The sequence below is a fragment of the Carassius auratus genome, unplaced genomic scaffold (genome assembly GCF_003368295.1).
Source record: "Carassius auratus strain Wakin unplaced genomic scaffold, ASM336829v1 scaf_tig00013598, whole genome shotgun sequence".
Classification (NCBI taxonomy): Eukaryota; Metazoa; Chordata; class Actinopteri; order Cypriniformes; family Cyprinidae; genus Carassius; species Carassius auratus.
The window spans coordinates 166,362-189,784 of NW_020524419.1; the positions used below are offsets into that span (position 1 = coordinate 166,362).

General features: G+C 36.8%; 1 protein-coding gene across 6 annotated transcripts in view; it reads right to left on the minus strand.

Annotated features, from left to right (window-relative positions):
- LOC113074073 (brain-specific angiogenesis inhibitor 1-associated protein 2-like) overlaps positions 1 to 23,180 on the minus strand; it is a 77,898-nt gene extending 54,718 nt beyond the window's left edge. For all 6 annotated transcript variants that reach the window (XM_026246792.1, XM_026246790.1, XM_026246786.1 and 3 more), the window contains exons 1-2: positions 23,052 to 23,180; positions 2,338 to 2,413 (exon numbers count right to left, since the gene is read on the minus strand). In XM_026246792.1, coding sequence (XP_026102577.1) covers positions 2,338 to 2,413; positions 23,052 to 23,099 — 124 coding nt within the window. In that variant the 5' untranslated portion in view covers positions 23,100 to 23,180. The remainder of the gene's footprint in view (positions 1 to 2,337; positions 2,414 to 23,051) is intronic.
- Positions 23,181 to 23,423: the final 243 nt, after the last annotated feature.

Sequence of the window (23,423 nt, forward strand, 5' to 3'; positions counted from 1 at the left end):
AATAATAAATGGGGGTAGAAAGCTTTGCTGAATTTGTGTCTGAGTGATTTAATTTCCTAAAACACGGGGTAGGGTGGTAAAGACATGGCCTGAGAGCAAAAGAGGATTACGATTCATTCTGGTGGACTTAGTGGCCTAGGAACTCCCACCAGACCCTAGTTTCCGTCAGTACGGGGTAGTCAATTATGGAATAAATCTCTTTTTCAACTCTGTGTCTTGCCTTTACGTCCCTTCAGCAATGTTTCTGTGGTAAAACCATGACATTCTCTATGCCACTGCTGCGTAATCTGCGCTACTACTCTACCCAACTAGCTACCTGTGGACAGCAGTCTGACAGCATATGGACCCCTGTGTGTAGTCAGCCCCTTTTTGAGGATAAGAGTCTTTCAACCACCTCAGCCAATCTGCCTTTAATGCTCAAGAGTCTGAAGGGCAGGCTGTCTCACAGATTTTACATAAATCCCCAAGTAGGTTGGGGCTGGGATTTATGGGTAGCCCCTGTTTCCTTCCTGACTCTCAAAAGGAATATAGTGAATTCAATAAGGGTAAGCTCAGCATTTGCACAATTTTTTTTGTGTGGAATTTTTACTGAAAAGAAAAAATGCTTTATCGGTGCTAAAACACAGATAAACTGTTATCTTGCCATACACAGTGAAAATGTTTAAAATGCCACATTATAGGTAACTTTACTGTACACCAATTTGTTAACAACTAATTTTTACAATTATAAGACACTCACAGACGTTCTATGCGACACATCACATATGATTATATCTTTTAAAAATCTTTTCTTCTTTTCAGACATTTGTCAACATTACAATATTTTTTGTTAGATTTTATATAATTTAGTTAAGTTGTGGTTCAAGTAGAGATTGAGCTACGAATGGAGCTCAAATGTTTTTCAGGCAGACCATGGCATGATTGCAGCATCAGCCGATCGTAACTCCATTATAACAACAGATAAAGATGGTGAGCCAAAACAGGTTTTTACATTTATGTAATATAAAATTTTTGCAGTACATAGAATAATGTTGATCATTACAAAAACTTATCTATTGTTTTTATTTAAAATATAAATTAGGTTAAAATAAATGAATAATTAAATAAAAGTGCATTATTTGTAGTGGTCGACCGATATGTCGGCTGATATTTGGCATTTTTTTTCAAATATCGGCATCGTCCAATAAGTTTTTCTGCTTGGCCGATGTGTTCAAGATAGAAAATAGAATGCATACATTTTTGCATACCTCAGTGTGGAAATTCATCAAGATAAAATGCGGAAATTGCTTTATTCTTCTGTTGATTATGCAGATCAGCGTCAGTGGTTAATCAGTCCACAGGGATCTCTTCATTCAAACACAAACCACTCAATACTTTACATTTTCGGAGAGCTGATTTTGTTCTGACTGTTATGTAAGATCAAGGTTTCTGACTGTCAAACGAGACGCACAGAGATTTCTGATAAAGCATGTTTTATTAACTGTATTTGATAACATAATTTATAAATGTACAATTAAATGTAATGTAATTATGGTGGGTTTGCATTAATTAAAAGATCGCTGTTTGCATTCATGTGTGCTTTTATCAATGAAAAATAAAACCAAAAATACCAAAAAATTACAAACACACAATAAAACTACTAAATTAGAAAAAAAATTAAAAGTATAAAACCAAAAACTGATTCAAAATATCATTATGATAAACTATAACAGTATCTCAGTGATACTAAAATAACACTGATTTTGACATTTATAGATCGCCCCCCTTCACTTCCATTGTAAACACCTCAGTGTAACCCCCCAAAAAAAGAAGTCAAAATATTTTCTCAAAATAGATGTTGTCAACTGTGCTTGAACTAAACCTGGGATATTCCTTTATGATGTATTCCTGCACATCACCCTAAAGGTTTTATGGCCACTGTCGGCGCCAAGGCTGCCAGAGCAAGATTACATTTGCCAGTGTGAACGCAGACATCAATGGGCAATTGTCTGGCTTTCATCAGTCACCTACCGAACAAAGCCTCCAAAGTCGTCTGATTGTTCCTCTGTCTAATGGCTAAATATCAAATCATCAGTGATGCTGGGCACATTATCTCCTCTGTGAATGCCCTCATCAGCGGAGCGCTTGTGTTCAGCCCATCTGAGCTCAGGAGGTGTCTCAGGCTGTGTGAGAGTTGATAAGGCTGTGTGGCCATCTGAATGACAGGATGACAAATATTGTCATCATCTTCAAATGAAGTGGCATTAAAGGCGAATGGGAAGGCGTGGAGGGTTTGGACAGCTGCCTGAGCATTGATGAAACAACGGATATCTGGAGATGTGATGTGAGGATACTTACTGGAGAGAGCCTTCTCGTAGTTCTTTCCCATGGCGATGAAATTCCGCAAACAGGGATTGAACTGTTCCATGATGTTCTGCAAGAGAGGGAAATATTTGTTTAAATATTTTGTTTAAATTAAAATTGGCAGAATTGCAACATGTTAAGTGTGCATGAGTTATTGACAGGCCTATATAAAATCATTACACTAAGGATGCACCAACTTTAAAAGACTAACCATTGCAGAGATACTGTTAATTGTCATTAAGGCCAGAAAGCTAATATTAAAATTCCATACTATTTTGTCTAAATAAAAATAAAATAAAACTTTAAAAAATAAAAAAAAATTTTTAAATGCTACAAGGTAATTTAGTATGTCAAAAGATCAAGGAAAATACAATTTCTCAGAAAAGTTCTGATATATTTGGAAATACTATGCTTTATAAATGTTTTTAAGTCTCTTATGTGTTCACTAAGGCTGCATTGATGTGCTCAAAAATACAGTAAAAACATTAATTTTGTAAAATATCATTACAATTTAAAATAACTCTGCGATGAGGGGCCGGTTGATATATACACACACACTACACACACACACACACACACACACACACACATTAACTCTTTACCCACCACTGACGAGTTATCTAATCATTTAGAAGACAAGGGAAGTTTTTACTATTTCAAAAAGAGCATCGAGAAATTGAAATTGAAACAAGGACAGATATTCAAAAATAAACCATTTAAAAAAACCATTTAACCATTCATAATAATAATTATTGGCCAAATATGTATACACAAATACAGAAATAAGTAAATTCATTAATCAACCTCTCCCATCCATAGCTTGCTTCCTAAATAGTTGGCTAATTTAACAATACTGTCAGCTACAAATTAGATTATAGTATTATCTAGTTTGTTTACAAAAAATAAATCAATAAATTAAAACATTTTGAAAAATACAAACAACATCAGCAGATACAACCTGGGGTTGGTTAAAGGCAACTGATAGCATTTATTGCCTGCTAAAAAGACTAGATTATGCACAAATTTCCATGAGGTTTTAGCATGGTTAGTGCCTTCAAGTTAAGCTACTTGACTAAGGAGCTCCAGCACAAAACATCTGAAAAAGAACATATGAGGCAGCAGGGCCTGTGCATCTGTACACCCAAAAAAAAAGAAAAAAAAAACTGCAAAAACTGTCCACAGCATCATCCCTCATCATTCCATGTTGTGTTAAACAGAGTGTGATTATTCTTGTGGGAGGGAAGCAGACACTCATTCTGGGGGTGAGCAAAGAGCTTTGACATTTTGTGTAGGGCTTTGAGGCTGTGTTTTAGAGGATGTGAGGAAGTAAAAGAGATAGAAAGTGAGCATATGTTAGGAGTTAATGAACATATTTTGCTCTGAAGTGCTAGTTTGTGGGCTTGTTAAACTGGCAGGATGTCTGTATACAGTGCGTTTTAAGGAAGGGCTGGAATGTCTGGTGTTTCTGAGAGCGCACATATGCAGGGAGGGCAAATTGTCTCCAAGTTCTGTTCCTAGTGCAACCAAAATAAACACTTTACCGTCTCGCCATGCTGTAATCCTTCAACGTTGCTCACTCGAGCGGGCATCTGTCATAGCACCCTGAGCACCATCCACTTCTCCTTCAGGGCTTCCTCCAATTAGAGCAGCCACAGTCTGCCAGGGCCTAAGGGTTAACAAAGGCCTGAAGCTGACAGCACAACACCACCGAACCCTGCTTTCTTCCTCCAAAATTCACCATGAATAGCTATATCCTATACAGCAACCTTTAACACCTCACAGGAACCTTTCGACCATCCCTCCATGAACAACTCAAAAACGGTCCAAATCAAGGCTTTTTTTTTTCTTTCTTTCTTTTTTTTTTTTTTTTACAGTAAACTTCACTACAGTACAGACCAGTCTCTAAAGCCTGCGTTGTACTTTCCGCATGTGTGATTCCGCTAGTGTCCGCTATGGTATGCGTGACATAAAAATCTGAGAGTGTGCCTGGAGGCTCTGTGCAGACATCCGCATGCCATCTTCTTTTTGGGTGGGCTTTGAAAGCACCAACTGCACATGCGCAGGCTGTGTGAAGAAGCCCATTTCTACCCAAACCTGTACAATCCTTTCATAAAACAATATAAAGACATCCAGATGTGCAATAATTCTGGGCAATTGATTGTTCACATGTTTGTTGCGTAGCGGACCATAAACGTATATACACAAGTAGTCTGTGTCAACGTTGTCCGTGTACACATCCGGAATACTCCGGAATATAACATCCAGAATATAACAGAATGCTCCGGAGTATAATATCCAGAATATAACACAGGCTTAACCCTCAAACCCAATCCCTTTTCTGGCACATATTACCTTGTCATAAAATTACTTGATACCATAAACCCTCTTATCATGTAGCGTGTCAGTTTGTTTGTGGCATTAGCATCTAGCTAAATCCACTACATTTAAATACAGCACCAATTCACTTTTACACTCATACATTTAAAAATGGCTACGGCAGCTTTGTCTGCACATGTGTCCTTCGTCAAATCTGCGCCATTCTCAAGTCCACCGGCCATTCCTCACTCAAGCTCACTCATGTGACTCATTTTATGCAGGACTGTTTCTTGAACCTGCAGACTAGCCTACAATGGGTCTGTGATCAATGGCCGTTCTATAAAGTGAGGCAGTTCCAATTTAGCAAGGACAATCTGTCGCTTCTAACCCATAGCCTGTAAGTACATGTTTTTTAATTAAAGAATTTGGCACTGATGATTCAAACACAAGTTTTAAGCAGTGAAGAGTAGCGCTTGGTTGCTGTTTCTCCGATCACAAATGCCGACATGGTTTTATGTTTTGTGGTGCGATACTCAACGCAATGTGTAAAAAAACAGTATAAGTCATTATAATAAGTCATTTTTCCCCACTGGATGCAACAAATTTCTTGTTTGTAATGGGTTTTATTGGTTTTGTCTGGTCGTGCCGGGAGACGCCATCACAGTATGTTAAAAGTAGCATAACATTTCCGTCACACCCTTGAGTTATTCAGCCAATCACAATGCAATGGATAGCTGGCCAATCAGCATTCAGCCCACTTTTCAGAATGATGAGCTTTGTAACAATCAATGTGTTTCAGAAAGGGCGGGAGATAGAGGAGCAACATTAATGCACATTAGGTGGAAAATAAACCTTAAACCATGCATTACACCAAATACACAACATAATGTTCTTTTTAGCAATGTCATACGACCCATTTAAAAAGTAAATTCTATATAGTATAAATGTGTGTAGTATGAACGTAATCCATAAGTAGGCTACTACATTTGTCTTGTCATGTGATTTCAGCTACATTGTTATAAAGTGTTTATCATATGTGCTTTGTAAATGTACTGTACATGTACTGTTTTTTTCCTCTTACAATATTAGGGAGGGAAGTAGGGGTGCTCCGATCACAATCAGCCGATAGTTATGCGCATCTCGTCAGTAAAGCCGTTGTCCTGACATTTTATCCTACCCTGTCAGATTTTCCTACCCGGGTTTACTGCGCACGCGCACATCAATATCGCGTCCCTTTGTCTCATGCTAAACAACAATATTTAATGTATCTGCATTACTGTAAGGGTAGGTTTAGGGTTGGGGTAGGTGTAGACTTTAATAAAAATGCAATCTAATTGGTAGAAAATACTATTTATTGTTGGTTTCCTGTAGCTGTATCCCTTCTAGCTACAACCGCGAATATAACACATAATTACTGTATTTGCAGTACTGTAAGGGTATGATTAGGGTTGTGGTAGGTGTAGACGTTAATAAACCATAACTTTACAGTAGCATTTTTCTTTGTGGAATTGTACTACCCACTGTTTTAGTGGGAGGTAGGAAAATCTGACAGCGTAGAACAAATCGACAGAACACCGGTTCTCTAATCAGTGGTAAATTCCATCAGGTGCGTGACTTCACATAGAGCAGCTGTACTACACAGAGCCGTTTAACTGAGAAGATGCGCAATAAAACTGAAAATGAACGTGGATTTGCGCAGCTTCTCAGTTAACAACGGCTCTGTGTAGTAACAGCTGCTCTATGTGAAATCACGCACCTGATGGAATTTACAGCTGATTAGAGAACCGGCTTTGCTGACGAGATGCGCATAACGATCGGCTGATCGTGATCGAGCACCCCTAGAGGGAAGTATGTGATTCTGGAAGCAACCAAAGTCCCCTTCAAGGATAGTCAGTCTATTATTTGCAGTGCATCCTGACAGCTATTTTTGAGCATTCAAGACTCCTATATGTTTGAATGGTAAATACCTAAATCTCAGAAAGCTGCTTGCCAATCTCACATTTAAAATCATATTTTGTGTCAGTAACAATTTAAATGTCTCAATAATGAGTTTTCTGTTATAGTAGAATCTAGTAGCATTAAAGCAATTTATAATTCAATTTACATTACAGTTGGTCCAGCCAATATGGTGTAATCAGTACCAGATATAGTACCAATATGGTACTAATCAAAATACTATTAACTGGAAAACTGGAGCATCTAACAGTATCTGCAGTGATGCAATGACTTCTCTAATTGCCAAATGGCTCTATTATTCAGAAGCTACTGAAGGCATTTTTATTCAGTGTGTACTACCAATTCCAATACAAGTTGAATCCTGAAAAACCAAGTCCAATTTGTGGTCCTTTCTGACCCTGTCCCTCTCTCTCGCTCTCACTTCACTGCCTGTCTAATCCAACTACTTTCTTCTATTTAAATAAAGGCAACAGTAAATCCTTAAATACTACTTCAAACTTACAAATTTGCAACTTAATGGATTCATAAAAGTAGATGACATAGTAAGTGACTAAGCATTAGGTGATTTAAGTGTTAAGAACCAAGTGGAACTCAAGTGGAACTCAAGTGGACTCAAAATAAGCAGTCGCTATCTTTGTCCCAATTAAAAAAGACCTCAGGAACAGCTGGTGCTACCCAGGATTGAGCATTTTTAAGAGTTTTAGGCAGGGTAGATGCCGTTCAATCAGTCAAGATACATAGAGGAGCCAAATACAGGCTGGAACATGTCAACAGACAGAGAAATACCAGGTCACAACTCTGTTAGTTGCCTGGACTAGAAGGCATTTTTGGGCAGACTTTATGTAGCATATTTGGGTCAGGTATTAATAGTCATCAAACTACTTAAGGACTAGTCTGACAAATTTTTCACTCAATATTTCTTCAATCCTTCAAAAAACGTCAATGTTTTCCATAATAAATTAAGTGTGAGATCAAAACGAGCGCTGTTAGTTAGGGAATCTCGAGTAGAGCGACAAGACCTGTTCCCTAGGCTTCATTAGCTTGACGTCACAGGTCACCTTCCCGCTCTAGCCACACTCTCTGGGCAGCTCTAAAAGTGGGTCTGCACCTGACGGAGAGAAAGATGGAGAATAGCGCAGCGCCTCAGCAAAATCAGTCACCCCAGGAGCTCCATTAGATGGAAAGAAAAAAAAGAGACGCACAGCAAGCGAAGGAAAAAATACATATTCATTGATCAAAATATTAGCAAGGGTTTTTTGTTTGGGCTTCATGTGTCTGAATGCCAGCCTGCAGACTTTGGCACAACAGCAAGACACGGTATGAAATGTTCAGGAACGAGATGATATGTGGAGAGCACACACTGACACTGAGGAGTACAGCTCTCTTCTCTGAAGGATGAAAGACCTCTCTCCATTTCAAGGGGTTTTTAAGAAAATCTTTCTTTACCTACCCTCTGACTCTTTCCCTCTCTTTCCCTCATCCCCCGGCGACTCCTTTATAATAACCTGTCAGCATACCTCATTAAAAAGACCCCGTCAACAACATCCTCATAACATGCGAGGGCAAGAAAGAGAGGAAGAGAGAGATAAGATACAATGAAGAGAGGTAGAGATGTGAAGAGCTTGGTGCTACATGTGGGTGGTTTACATAACGGTTAGGTGAGACCAGGTCTGGACTCAAATGGCACTCCAGCAATCAAGAGCAAAACTGACGCTGATGTGGGAATGATAGAAGGGTAATGAAGTGGGCATATTCCAAACCTAGTGAGCTGCCTACCTAGGTGGCATATTAAGGAATCACGTATGAGTTCCAGATGCGAAATCTGTCCCAAAACATAGGAAACAATCTTCTATTGGCTCCAGAGGTGCCTCGTTTTGGCCAAAACTGGAAGCACTGCATGTATCTTTCTCAGAGAAGGCAATCCCAGAATGCACTCTACCTGCGTTAATTAACATGAACCCGAACAATTGCTTTCATGCTCAACAGAAGAACTAAAAATCCTTGATGTCAACACCTGAGCTTGTTGACGCACTGAAGGTTGGTTCAAAATACATGTAAACAGATATGTAAATCAGTTTGCAAGATTAAGGGGTTTCCTGTAAACATAACTTTAAGAACCTAAAATCAGACTGTATATATTCAGAATTATGAAAATGAAGGCATGTATCGGTTCAATTTTAGCGAAAAATACATTACATTTACATTTAACTTACCAAATGTTACCATATAATACTACTCAAATTAGTAGTGTTGTTCTTGTCTGCTCTGTGTTAGTGTACCACATTCTAGTTCAGCTACTTATAAGGTGCCATTTCAGGTAAAATACTGCCTATGAAGACATCTGTCTATGCAAACAGAAGACGGCAAGACACAGAGCTGTAGTCAGCACTCCAGTGCCTACAAAAATGAGACTGTGTAACTCACACAAACACAAAACACCATTCAACACTGGAAATCTGCAATTTACTGTCAGTGTATGTCAGTGTCACGTAAGCTAGGTGTAATTAGCTTGGTGTAATGCTAGCACCTTGAACTCGTGAATCACAAGTGAGGTCAGAGGGAGTGGGCGGGGCTTAAGTGGTTTCTTTTCTTAATTCTGTCAGTGTTGCTAATTTTATCATCCCAGTCCTCATGTGCTACATCTGCCAGCCTAATTGCAAGAGCTAATTGGAATATGAGGCCAGCATACACTTTGTCTGAGAGCTTGGTTATTCCTGACTCTCTGTAAGGGGAACGTGTGCAACTCCATGGTAAGCCATGGTAAAAAAGTGAGTGAATACTAGATAAATATGGTTAACACTGCAAATTAATTAAAGTTGATGTTAAGCTTTATATTGTGTGATGTGTTAATAAGTTCAACCAAGCATGTAAACATACTGTAGATATTTCATTTCCCCACAATGCGAGCAGTCCAACCACTTCTTTGAAAAAATGAAGCCTTCACATTTTATAAATAACCAAGAGACCATGATTGCAGTATTTAGCTGCAACACAGGCTCATTGAAACCAAGTGTCTCTGTCTACATTTTTGTTAAACTATGAAAATGTCCCTATTGATACAATTTACTGCAGTTTTCAGTAAAACACTGAAAATATTTGTTCCTTTAAAATTATTTTTTCAAATTGATTCAACAATAATATGTTATGACCTAAAAACACTTTTACCATAGTGCATGGTTTCTAAATAAATTAGCATCACATAATTAGCTCCATTTCTGTCTAAGTAAACTTGCTCAGTAGCTCACCTGGTGGTGCGTTCTGGTACAAGTTTTGTGAAATATGTGTCACGTCACTAAAAGAGATCAAAAACTTGAAGAAAACAAACTAAAATGTCATGGTTGCTTCAACAAAAGCATTTTATCTCAAGTTTATCTCTTTTGTTAACACTATCTGTTAGATTTAGGGTAGGGTATATTGAAATGCCATTGAAGCACCGCTTAGAGTGTTACTCACCAGGCATTTGATTTCCAAATTGTCCTTTAAATACAAGAAACATAATAAAATGTTGCCACATTCACTTTCATCTTTACGTTCTTCCAGTAAGCCTAGGTTGTTCAATTTAGGCTGAGTCAAAACATCTCCAACAGTTGGCTGATTGAGCTGCCTTTGAGCCTTATATTTCTGAGGAGATTAAAGAAGACTTTAACCTTGATTGATACACAAAGTGTATACAATCAAAGAAAACCAATGATGGCTCTTTCAAGAAATCTATGAGTAACCACTTTTTGGCTCATATGATGAAATCCACTGATGAAACATCAATTACTGTGAAACCTTGGCCCATCATTTTGTTGCAATATTCCCAGAGAACCTTCCTGTCATCATTAGGAAATGGAAAAAATATGATGCTGCACCCATAAGTGCACTCATTTATTTCTGAACAAAGCACATCATACACTTCTTCCAGATTCAATCCTACAACTTTTTATTGCCTACCAAGGCAACCATTGCTCAGCCACCCAGCATTTATGGTGCTGTTGGGAACCCAATGTTGACTTTATAACCTGACATTAGCACTGACAGGCAAGAAATAAAAGAAATAAAGTGTTAGCGATAAAAGGCTAAGGGAAAAATGTTACCAAAACACACTACAAGAAGAGTTTAACAGGAAACAGGGCTGGGAAGAGTGACAAGACATTATTGAAAATTTGAATTATCTTCTTCTGGCAGACGGATCACGAGATCTAGGTGTATTTTATGGTTATGACCACCGAATCATACATTATCCCTAACATAAATCTACTTAGTGTGAAGCAAAACCAGTTTTGGTATCAAGTTATTGAAAACAGATTGATGATGAGTTTAAATTCACTAAGGGGCTGTTTACACAGGAAATGTTCCTGCCTTCCATCTGTGCAATTTAAAATTGTAAACTCATCAAACTGTGCTTTACATTAAGAATTATTTTTCTAACATCAAAAATTGTTGGTATGCGACTCTTTAAACACCAGCAATGTCTGTGTGTTTTTTTTTTTTATGCTTAATAAATGATTGACACCACAAATGTTCAGAAGCAACAACAGCTGGCCTTGCGCTTGACAACATGCTGGCAGTGCTAATCTAATGCGGCAGAGGTCTATGCATGGGCCCTCGGCAGACGGAGCACATGTTGTGTGCTATCAGAGAGGAATGTGTGGAGGATAGCGACTGTATCAGTCTAATGACTAGCGTACTGTTCCTCCCCCCTCCATCAGACCCCTGTCGTAATCACATCAAGGGGCTAAAAAGAGCAGGATCATCTCTTTCTATCTCCCTCTGTGTTTCTGGGCAGGCTGCATGCAGGCTTATTTTCAATATGCAATACAAATCTCATCTCAGTTTCGATCTCCAATTCAGGCTCAACAATGGCAAATCCTCCTAAACACAAGCCTGCCAATGTGGTTCCCAACTGGATTTACTTCACAACCAAGTTTGTCTGTTTGGTCGCTGCTTGATTTCAAATATACATTCTTAAAAACAAACACATTTATATTACCATGAACTGCAGACCCAACAATATGTTAAATTATTAATTACCAAGAAAACCACTTAACAAGTGCAGTTTTTTTTTTTTTTTTTTTTTACAGATAGCCTCAAAGTTCAGTCTCAAAACACAAAAATTATCATTTTTTAAATGCATAAACAACAGAATGTGATTTACGTGTGTGACACATGGAACAAACACTGAGCCAATTACTCATTAGCGAAGCAAAATGAATTTGAGACAAAGCACTGCATCAAAACAGACCTCGGACCCATTTTGGGTCATGACCCATGAGTTGAGATAACTGTGATAATACAAGCCTGCAAGTTTATCTGCAAGTTATCCTTTAAAGAGACCCAATGGAGAACTATTTGACATGGTTAAAAAATGCACATCAACCTATTTAATGAGTGAAGAAGACACCAAATGAGAGTGCGAGCAAAGCACCAGTCACTCATCACTAGTTAAAGAACAGCCACAGAAAATCCATACAAGCTTCTCTTGCGGTCTTGTGCTCAAACTAGGCTTGAACTTTCTTATGAAACACACTATCATGCTAAACCCTTGAGTGGATGAAGGATCCTTAAATATCCTCCCATTATGTTTAGGAATTCCCAGAATGCACTTAATGAGAAGCACCACTGGTCCGGCCACACTGCAGAGCTGCTGGAGTCAAGCCAAGGCCAGTGTTTAGACACACATGAGACGACAAGAAACTTTAATTCTGCTTTATATTCAATGTATAACAAACATCTGACTGTCTGAACAATTGGAATAGATGTGAAAACAAAACTTTTTCACTACAGATAACATGTGACTATCAAACCTCAATGGCCTTCCTTTTACCATGGGTAAGAGAGTTAGACACGATGCAGAGCATGTGACAAAAACACTATAAAAGACAACCTTGTGTGGCTTCACGATCGAAACAATTTGCACAGCCTGACGACAGAAGATGATGGCATCAAATACTTTGGATTTCTTCACTTTTTTTGTGAGTGACTGTACATTAAAACTGCTACTTTACAAACATTACCACATCTCAAGTTAGTTATTTACTTTGAGCTCATTTTGTGTTCTTTCTGTATTATTCATACACTATTATGTATATTATATAGTATTTGTTACAGTTTTTAATTCACTTTAAAAATGTTTACATTTTCTAGCTGTGCTTTAATCGCAATGATATTTAGCCCAATACCGAGTAACTGTATGCCTAGTCCACTGAGAAATTTCCCTGTTTGTTGATGGCATTTCAATCTGTCAGTGGTTCTGAGTTTAGGTCGAGGTGTCATGTTTTCTTTCTCAGAGGTCACAGCACTAATGCTTGTGTAACTAAATTATAACACCTTCAAACAGGCTCATCCAAACAGAATTTAGAGACGGAATGAGACGAACAACACATCCTGCATGACTAATACAGTGAATGTAACATTATGTAAGAAGAGAGAAAGAAAGCCTGTCATGGCAGACCACAACAAACAGCTTGGGCGATCGATAGTGTGTCACTGGCTGAGATAACTGTGCATCTAGATTCAATTAGCCCAATTAAATGAAGCAGGTCTGAGAGAGGCAGAGGCATCTGAGCTGGACAGATGCGTCTTTGCTTCAGAACGCAGGTGACGCTGTTACACAGCGCTTTCAACACATAACCTCCTGACCCTGTGATAACACTTCATATTCCTGCAGCTCACTGATGGTTTCCATGGAAGCATCTGCGAGTGTGTCTTCCTCTGCAGGTTACAGGCTGATTGATTTATTTTTGAGAACTTAATTAGAAGTGGACTCGGCGTCCCCTGATCATTAAACTACTCCATTCAATAAGCAGCATACCTTCAGCATAACAGTCTGGAGAGGTGACCACATAAACTCCTTTTATGCTCAATGGGAGGAAAACATCCCATTAAACCACACTGGATTGGAAAACATGAGGGGGTTACAGAAATAGTGAAGGTTATTTATTTATTTATTTATTTTACAGAAAGCATACCACAGATTTTTTTTTTTTACAGTGCTGGGTGAAAAATGTATGATATAGTCCAATTTTTTGACAATATTTAAAAAATATATGATTTTTATGTGTATGTTTTTTTTTTTTTTTTGCTGTTTAGACAAAAAAAAAAAAAAAAAAAACCTCAACTGCAATATATCTGCACTCTAAAAAATGCTGGCTTAAAAACAACCCTACTTGGGTTATTTGGTAACCCGGCCCTGGGTAAATATTGCACAGAACACATGCTGGGTAATTTTGAGTGGGTCAAGGTTTTTACCCAATATGCTTTGCTGGGTTGTTTTATTTAAGTCAACTACTGTTTAAAATGATTCTATTGCTGCCTTAAAGTGGGCTGGAAATTAAAAGTCAAATACATCATTACTAGAAGCAACAGCAATAATAAAAAGAAGAACATTCATACAAGGCAAACTGAATGTATTTGAGTGAATACAGCATAAAACCATTTATATCCAAAAGGTGAACATGGAGGTATAATTGCGTTTACACACTCCACACTATAAGTGACCAACAGTGTCCTCTTCCCCTCAACCTTCAGAAACAGGAAGACAACCTCCACTTTCATCTGCACAAAACAAGAGCAGATTGTTCACAAGGGAGTCCTCCTCGAGTCCCCGAGGTTAAAGTTGACCTCTTCAGAGAGATCTAATACAGTTTGCCCCATTTGTCACAGCAGGACTGGCCCCTGTGACCCAGACATAATGAAAACGTGCTCCTTTAGGAAAAGAGTCATTTGAGGACCATTTGCTCCATTATGGTCAAGCAGTAAAACTGTTAGGAATAAATGTAGCATTACTCCGTGCTAATCCCTTTTCGTATGCCTACGTGCCTCTAACTAGCAGCTGGTAAATTAGCGCTGGACTCAAAAGCAGAGGAGGTTCCTTTCGGCCCATTCCGTGACCTGCCGCCCGCACCTCCTCCTGAATAATTATAGGCCCACATCTCAACACAGCAATTACAGAGCATCTCCACAAGGATCGGGAAGCTCTTTTTCTCTCACCCACACTCCTCCTCTCAAATCTTGCTCCCACATTCATCTGTTCTTTCAAAGGCCAGTCTCGAGTTCTCATTCCCTTCTCTATTTTAAAAGAATACTACAGACACTAAGCCATTCTGACCTTTCCAAAAATCGTGTTTCATTAACTTTCCACATGTTTGGGGCTTTATTCAGTTATGGGAATTTATATGACTTGAGGGTTGATTTTATTTAAACTAAAGGTTGCCTTTATTTATTTATTTTTTGCCATGTCTCTATCACTAAGTTGAGATAAGTTTGTGAAAGTGATGTGACATACAGTCAAGTATGACATACAGTCAAGTATGGTGACCCGTACTCAGAATTCATGCTCTGCATTTAACCCATCCATAGTGCACACACACAGAGCAGTGAACACACACACACTCTGTGAACACACACCCAGAGCAGTGGGCAGCCATTTATGCTGCAGCGCAGGCAGCGTTCGATGCCTTGCTCAAGGGCACCTCAGTTGTGGTACTGCTGACCCGAGACTCAAACCCAACACCCTAGGGTTAGGAGTCAAACTCTCTAACCACTAGGCCAATTTTTGTTTTTTAATTTAATTTTTTATGTACAGTATGTGCAATGTACAGTAGAATATATATATTTTAAATGCCTAGGGTCAGTAATTATATATATATATATATATATATATATATATATATATATGTTTATTTTGAAAGAAGTCTCTTTTACAAGGTTTGCATTTATTTGACAAAAAATAAATAAAAAAAATACAGTAAACTAGTAATAAATTTCAATTTTAAATAAATGTTTTTAATACAGATAATTTAATCTGGTGATGAATTTTGCAGAACTTTCAGGATCATTACACCAGACTTCAGTATAACACTATCCTTCATTATTTTTCTTATCTTTCAATGTAGAAATCAGCTGTGCTGCTTAATGTTTTTGTCAACCACAGAATTATTTTTTTTTTTTTTGTATTCTTTAAATAATATAAAGCTTTTTTTGTAAAATATGTAACTTTTGGTCAGTTTAATGCATCCTTTATTTAAAGTATTCATTAATATATACAATACATACATATATATTATATATATATATATATATATATATATATATATATATATATATATATATATATATATATATATATATATATATATATAAAACTTTTGAACGGTAGTGCATTTGATCATTTACATATTTTATTGTACAGATCCTAAATTTCAATACAACTATTTTACTCTTTATTTGAGGAGTGGTGGAAATGACATTCGTTCTTGACAGTTAAAAAAAAATGAAAGTCAATTTTAAAGGCAAAAATGACTATTCATCTCTTCTGGAGATACATACCACAGCAGACAAACTGAATAAACTATACTTTGGAAACGGCTTGTTAAAGAATGCAATTTCAAAAAAATCCAAAGGGCTAGAAGTTACAGAAACACTCAATTAATGAATATGCTAAACCAAGCTATCCAACGTTCCATATGCATGAAGCGTTCGTCTTGGCTAACCTCATCAGGGTTAATGTGTTGACTCATTATGCAATAAATCCAAAGCGCATTGTTACTAATGGTAAAAAAGGTGTGCATTTCGTTGGCGCTCTGCAACATTACTTGTGAGCTCGGAGTATTAGAGATAGAGAGCTCTTTGAAGAGAGAGCTCAGACAAGATGTGGCAACGGCTCAGAGCCATCCACCCCCGGACCGAGAGGAGAGTGGGTGTGCGGATTGAATCCATCTCTTATAAAACCCATTCCCTTTCAAATGACTCTCGGGAAACCTATGACAGATGCAATCTCTTGAGGCCTAGGGACTTCTGAAACGGCAACAAAAGCTTTATCTTTGTCGAGATCACAAAGGCGACTGGTGAAAGTTGTTTTACACTTATTAAATATATTGCGAGTGATTGTAAGGTCAAAGGATCAGTTAACTTCCCAGAGAAGTAACTGCAAACGTATCGATTGTTTAAGTGTCAAAGGGCCGTGGGAATTTCATAGGACTGGAGTGTGTACTCGTATTCCTTAAAAGCCTCAGAGGGCATAAACATCTGCCATATTTTACACTACAAAAGCACTTCTCTTGTTTACTTAACAATTACAAGGGAGAAAAAAAAATCCTCGCTCTCTTTCTTATAGGTTTATATTTGGTAACAAATGACAAGAAAGCACCATAATATAGCCGAAATGATTCAACAATATTCAGCATATTGGGGAAACAACATAGATTTGTGAATACATAATGAAAATTATAGAAACTTATACCTATAACACCTATAATTTCTTGTCAGAAAGTTAATAATGTACTGTACAACGGGGGTTAAGGGTGGCTTTGATATTACTTCACTTTCAAAAACCGTCGCTTTTCAAGATGCATGTATATATCTGTCTGATCCTTGAAGCAATCACGCACAGCAGCGCAAAGCTGATTCTGTGCTTACTTGATCCAATATTATTCATTTTATTTTTATTTTGTAGATTTAAGTAGCAGATGAGTACAATATATGCATTAAAATCGCTAAAATGAATGCATATATTTTAAGACAAATGTCTGTTTAACAATTTTCAGTTTTGTTTATGATAATTAAAGCAACAGTTATTAATAACGAAATAATGTGTAAAAGTATGTTTTTTAAAAGCGCCCCTTGTGTTGGGGCTAAAAGGCACAATAATTAACAATTAATAGACTACTGACTTTTCCATTTGTTGACATGACATGGTTAGATTCAGATGGTAAATATCATATATTATGTTGGGTAGAGATAATCACCATGTTTAGAATGAAACCATTATTAAAAACATGATATTAATCATATCATCATATGATAAAATATCATTTGTTGTTACTACAGTAAATATATATTCAATTAATCTTGGATCTCCTTCAATGCTTTTAGAATCTTTACTTATTAAAATGATTTTGTTTCTGTATTTTAAATTTTATATTAACATTTTAAATGACAGTATATTTATTGAACATAAATTCTTTAATTTTCAAAATGAAAAAATAGCAGACTTTGCTAAAGTGAGAATGCTAAGAATGAACTTACATATTATATATACATATTATATATATATATATATATATATATATATATATATTATATATATATATATATATATATATATATATATATATATATATACATATACATATTATATATATACATATATACATATTATATATACACATATATACATATTATATATACATATATACATATTAATATATACATATATACATATATATATACACACACACACACACACACATCACACACACACATACATACATACATATATATACATATATATATATATATATATATATATATATATATATATATATATATATATATATATATATATATATATATATATTTTTTTTTTTTTTTTTCTTTTTTTTTTTTTTCTTCAATTATACATTTTAGATGCAGTGAATAGCAATTTTTTTTTCTCAAGTGTGCCTTATGGTACCCCTGCTGTTCCTCAAAACAATCTTTTTTAACATTTAGAAGACTTGGAATTTAGCTAACAGACTACTTTCATGAAACATGTTTGCCTATATGAGCTATGAAGCAGTTTGAACATGCTGCCTTACATGTTGCCTAAGACAGAAGAATGTCAAATTGGTTTAAAATGACATGAGGAGGAGTAAATGATGATAGACTTTTCATTTTAGGTGAACTATCCCTTTAAAAACTCATCTAAAATGGCTCGTCTATTAGCACATTAGCCCCATAACAGAACTTTATGTGTTATTGATGAATATAACCAAATACATGCCCTCAGTGTCTGTTTCTATCAGTGGTCTGAGCATCTCACAGAGTGATATGACAGAAACATTTTGTTGCATGTTGTTGCTAAGAAACCACCTGTCCAGATTTTCTGCATGAAAAATATGTCCTCTCACTTTTTTTTAAAATGAAAAAAAAGAAAAGAAAGAAAAAGAAGAAATTATAGTTTGCTCCTGGTGATCTCTGATGAAATAAGTCCCTGAACAAGTGAAATTTCATGCCTGTTGGGTATGGTAATGCTTTCATCAAACAGATTTTAAGGGAAGGCAATATGCATATTGTAACCGAAACCTTGCTTGTTATTTCCGTTCTCCAATATCACTCATGGCATGTAGCAAAAAAACTGCCACACACACACCTACAGTAATAAGTTTCCCCTGGAATTGTGTGGTAACCATGTTTACTTCACTCGAAGTTGACTATTTGGGAGAGCTGTTACAGACACTCCTATGGCATTGTTTCACCTGTAGACGAGATGAAACATGTCCTGCTGCAGAACACCAATCAAATATGCAGTATGCATAATTAGTCAACTTTACCCTACAGCAATCTGTGAACAAAAATGCTTTGTCAAGAAATCGTAATATCACCAAGAGTGGCTATGCTCCAGAATACTACAAAATACAACTTATAACTATAATTACATACAAGTATGCACTGAATTTCTACATGTTGATTCACAAGCTCTCAATTCGATTCAATTATCAATTCAATTTTTTTATTTATTTAATGAATATAGTTTTAATACAAATGCTTTTGATATTTCTAAAAAATTAACAGTAAACCTCAGTTTACAAATGGTGAATTTAATAAAAACAAATTAAGAGCCACAGGTCTGTATTTTATTCCTTTTTTGTTTTTGTTTTGTATAGTATCCATTTTTAAACAAAAATAGGGTCATATAAAATGTGCTTAATTTTTACCCTTTTATTTTTTGGCAAGCAAAGCGCTGCATAACAGAGGTTTTCTGTAAAAATGAAAAAGAAACAAATTGATTATTCCTTTAAAAATAAAGATTTATTAATATTTATCAGTATTAGTATTAGTAGTAGTAGTAGTAGCAATGTTGCTGCACAACAGTCTTAAGAACTGATAAATAGTAATATATTTTTGAGTTTCTTTATGTTATACTAACCTTTATTTTTGACAGGTTGCAGTGAGGAACTTGCAGCTGCGTATGTGTATGTGACTGGAGATTAAATTTTGTTGTATTCATATCATCATACTCAGACGACAGGGGCGCTTGTGTAAACAAACATTCATCCATTCATTCATTCATTGCAGAAATTATGGTGCCCATACGCATGATGTCAAATGCTTCTGCAAATTTTTAGTATTTCTATAATGTTACCATAGCATGGCAAATCACGCATATCATATCATATTGCATATTTATCTACTAGGGTTGCACGATTAATCACAAATCAAAATCTGCGCAATATCACTTCATAAATCGCAGATGAATCACATTTGTTTTACATGCGATATTGCGTAGCTTATCAGTGAACTACAGTATGTATGGCTCTGTGTAGTAGTGCCGCTCAATTTGAAAGCAGGTGATGGACACTTACTGCTAATCACAGAACCAGCTTTAGTGACGAGACACGTATGACAATTGCATGCGATTAATCGTGCGACAGACAGACGGACAAATGGTTTCAACAGCAGCAACATAAACTTTACTGTGTGTGCATGGTTTTATGGCAAAAACTTATCTTCCGGTAGATTTCCCCAAAGTATCAATAACAACAGAGTCCCTCTAGAGTAGTTTGTTTCGGATAACAAGCAAAATAAATAACAAGTACATTACATTGTCTGACAGCAAGGAGGCGCTTCTCAAGAGGCAGAAATAGAGGTTTCCCCACTAACAGCTGTTAACAAAACATCACTGAGCTCACACCCCCTGCATTATCAAGCAAGATGAAATAAAATGACAAAAAAATGAACATTTTCTGAAGACAGTTGGTTTCCTTCAGAGGTGCATTGATATAAAACACCCGTGCCACGTTTTGATTTTGAAACATGCAGCGTTCTTTTTTATTCGTTTGTGTTTCCTCATGTTTATTTATGGCCGTCACAAATAAATCAATGTATGGGAAACACTGGGTTGCATCCCACAGCACAACAACCTGAGCCCAACTTCAGTCTACTCATCACCCTTAACTTTAACTGTGTTTGTATTCGACCACATATTACTAGTCTAGCACCAGCAATGTCTGTGATCCCGCTAGCAACCAATACAGACATGAATATTTTTATAAGTACAGCGTATTCAACATACGCTTTAATTCAAGTGCAAAATTCACATTTTCCTGGAATCAAAGCCACATTTTTGTGCTACATATTTAAAGCCAACTCCTGAGGGAAACCTGAGCACCACTGTGACGCAAGAACACATTAAAGCCCCGTTCACACCAAGAACGATAACTATAAAACTATAGCGATATGGATATTAGCGCTATCGACTGTTTATTCTAAGTGCATGCCCGTCTGGTGCTTTAAATTCTTGAGCTCAGTAAATAAGGATGAATTCCGACTGTCAATGATTGAATATCGTTCATCGGCTGGAAAAAAATCATTCCTAAAGTGATATCGTTCTCTGTGTCTTTAACGTTTTAGCTGTGTGGACTCAATTCTTTAAAATTGAGAACAATTTTTAGAACTATATCTTTATTGTTATTTTTATAGCTATCTTCCTTGGCGTGAACGGGCTTTAAGTTCAATGAACCACATGCTAACAATGCCCTAGCAGGTGCATTAGCTCACAGCAGAGTGTGACCTCACACTGCACCTAAAGATCCGGCTGAGCCCGGCACTGTCTGGATGAGTGGGCCCCGGAGCTGAGAGTCTGACGACAGGAGGCTGAGTGATTGAGGGCCGGCTGTGACTCACAGGTGAGGCTGTGTTTTAAAACCATGGCAACTCCAATGGATCACAGCCATCGCTCGCAGGTAGGGAGTGTTTTTGTGTGCACAGTTGAGTAACAACCGATCACACACACACACACACACTTGTTGCACACATACGCCCTGGTACACCATGCGTTGAGTCACGGAGCATGTTCTGGCTTTCCTGTGACACTCCAGCAGATGTTTAACATCCCACCACTGATGTTTACCCCTCTTATCTCTTTCTCTCTCATACAGAACACTCATCAATACTGCTCTCCTTTTGAACTCAATCAATGTTTTTTCGCTGGTTGATTTAACAAGCTATCTGAATAGCGGGAGGATTTGGACGAATGATCCAGCCCTCGAAGAACTGGCACAGCGATTCTGTGTTAAACGACCGGCAAACTAATTCAACCCCTCCTGTGAGGTCTAACCCACTTTAGGTTTATGAAATGTAAATCCACAGACTGACTACAGTAAACTAGAATTGAAACATCTGTCAGAACGATTCAGATACTGGTGTGGTAAGTATTCACTTTTTTGTAAAGTTACAGACCAAAAACTGCAACAGGAGTCCTTTGGGAATCTATTGAAACATTGACGAGAGACACTTTGACTGAACCTGTTGCAACACAAACCGGCAGGTCCCCTCCTCCCTTAACCACCTATGCTGGAATGTATGACTGAGCACATGTCAATAAACATACCTGTAGCAAGAGGCAACGATACAGGTTTATGGGAAACAAGCCTCAAAATATATGCCGGTCATATATTATATATATATATATATAATAAGATAAATAAAAACAAACATACCAAAAATCTGCTTAAATATAATTATACAAACTAAATAAATAAATTATACGTGTTAAAAGTATTTTACATGCAAGTACTATTTATGTATTGCATTAAATATGTATTTATTTTCTTAGACAAAATGCAGAATGAAAACCAATTCAAATCTGCATATCTTTGCCAGACATTTACATATAATAATATCAGATTATTCATGAAAAACCATATTGGCAGTCTCTTAGATATTGCACTGTTTTTTGCAAAATAATTAGTGCACTTAATATTTTAAGCTAGACATACCTGCAAACAGCCATAGGTATATTTGTGATCACTTAGTTAACAAGCTTGCCTTAAATATAACTGCATTAAAATTAAATAGCAAATACTCAAAATAATTCATGAAATATGTTTTTTATTTTAGTTCAATTATTTTGTGTTTCTTAGTCCAAAATAGAAAACAAAACTAATTGAAACCAACTCTGCATATCGGTTATCGGACATTTAACAAAATATGTATTCGGCTATAGTAGTCGTTAAAAGTAACAATTTGGATAGATAGATAGATAGATAGATAGATAGATAGATAGATAGATAGATAGATAGATAGATAGATAGATAGATAGATAGGTGTGGGCGTGAGAGTGAGAGAGAGAGAGAGAGAGAGAGAGAGAGAGAGAGAGAGAGAGAGAGACTGGGAAGGTTTATGTTCTTATCGTGTCAGATAAGTAAAAAAACAATGCAAATCACTTCTGTTCTCATGATGCAATTCATTTAAATGACATGAGCAACACGAGCAACAAACTTGATCTCCCACCAAGTTTATTAAGGATGATAAATCTAAACGTAAAGCCACTTAAGAGAATCATCTTATGCAATACAATAAACAACGAGGATAACTCACATCTAAATCATGCAACTTTCGTTACAAAAGTCTCATTAGATCACCACCTGTGATCAGTTAGTTGTCCCATCAGTTGGATCAATGCACTTTACCTTATAGACATTTTCCGTAATGCGGTGGACCTCGTCGGTGCGAGACATTGTGAAATCTTCAGATAAACCATAAACGATGTTTAGCTGAACGTGGTGTGTTATCCGAACAGTGTGTTCTGTGTGATGCGGTTTAGCTGCGGATCCGCGCTCCGATCCACATGAGTCTGATCTCTGCTCAACAGTACTGTGCGGGGGCAATGGGATTGAGGAGGGCTTACAATAGCCCCGCCCGATGTTCTTACTCTCGCCCTGGAGGCGTGGCTACGCTTCATCTGCTCCCGCCTCCTCCGGATATAAGTTGTCTAACACCAAACATTGTCTATTCGAATATATTTTTGAAATGTCATTTTTTATTCTTGTGATGGTAAAGCT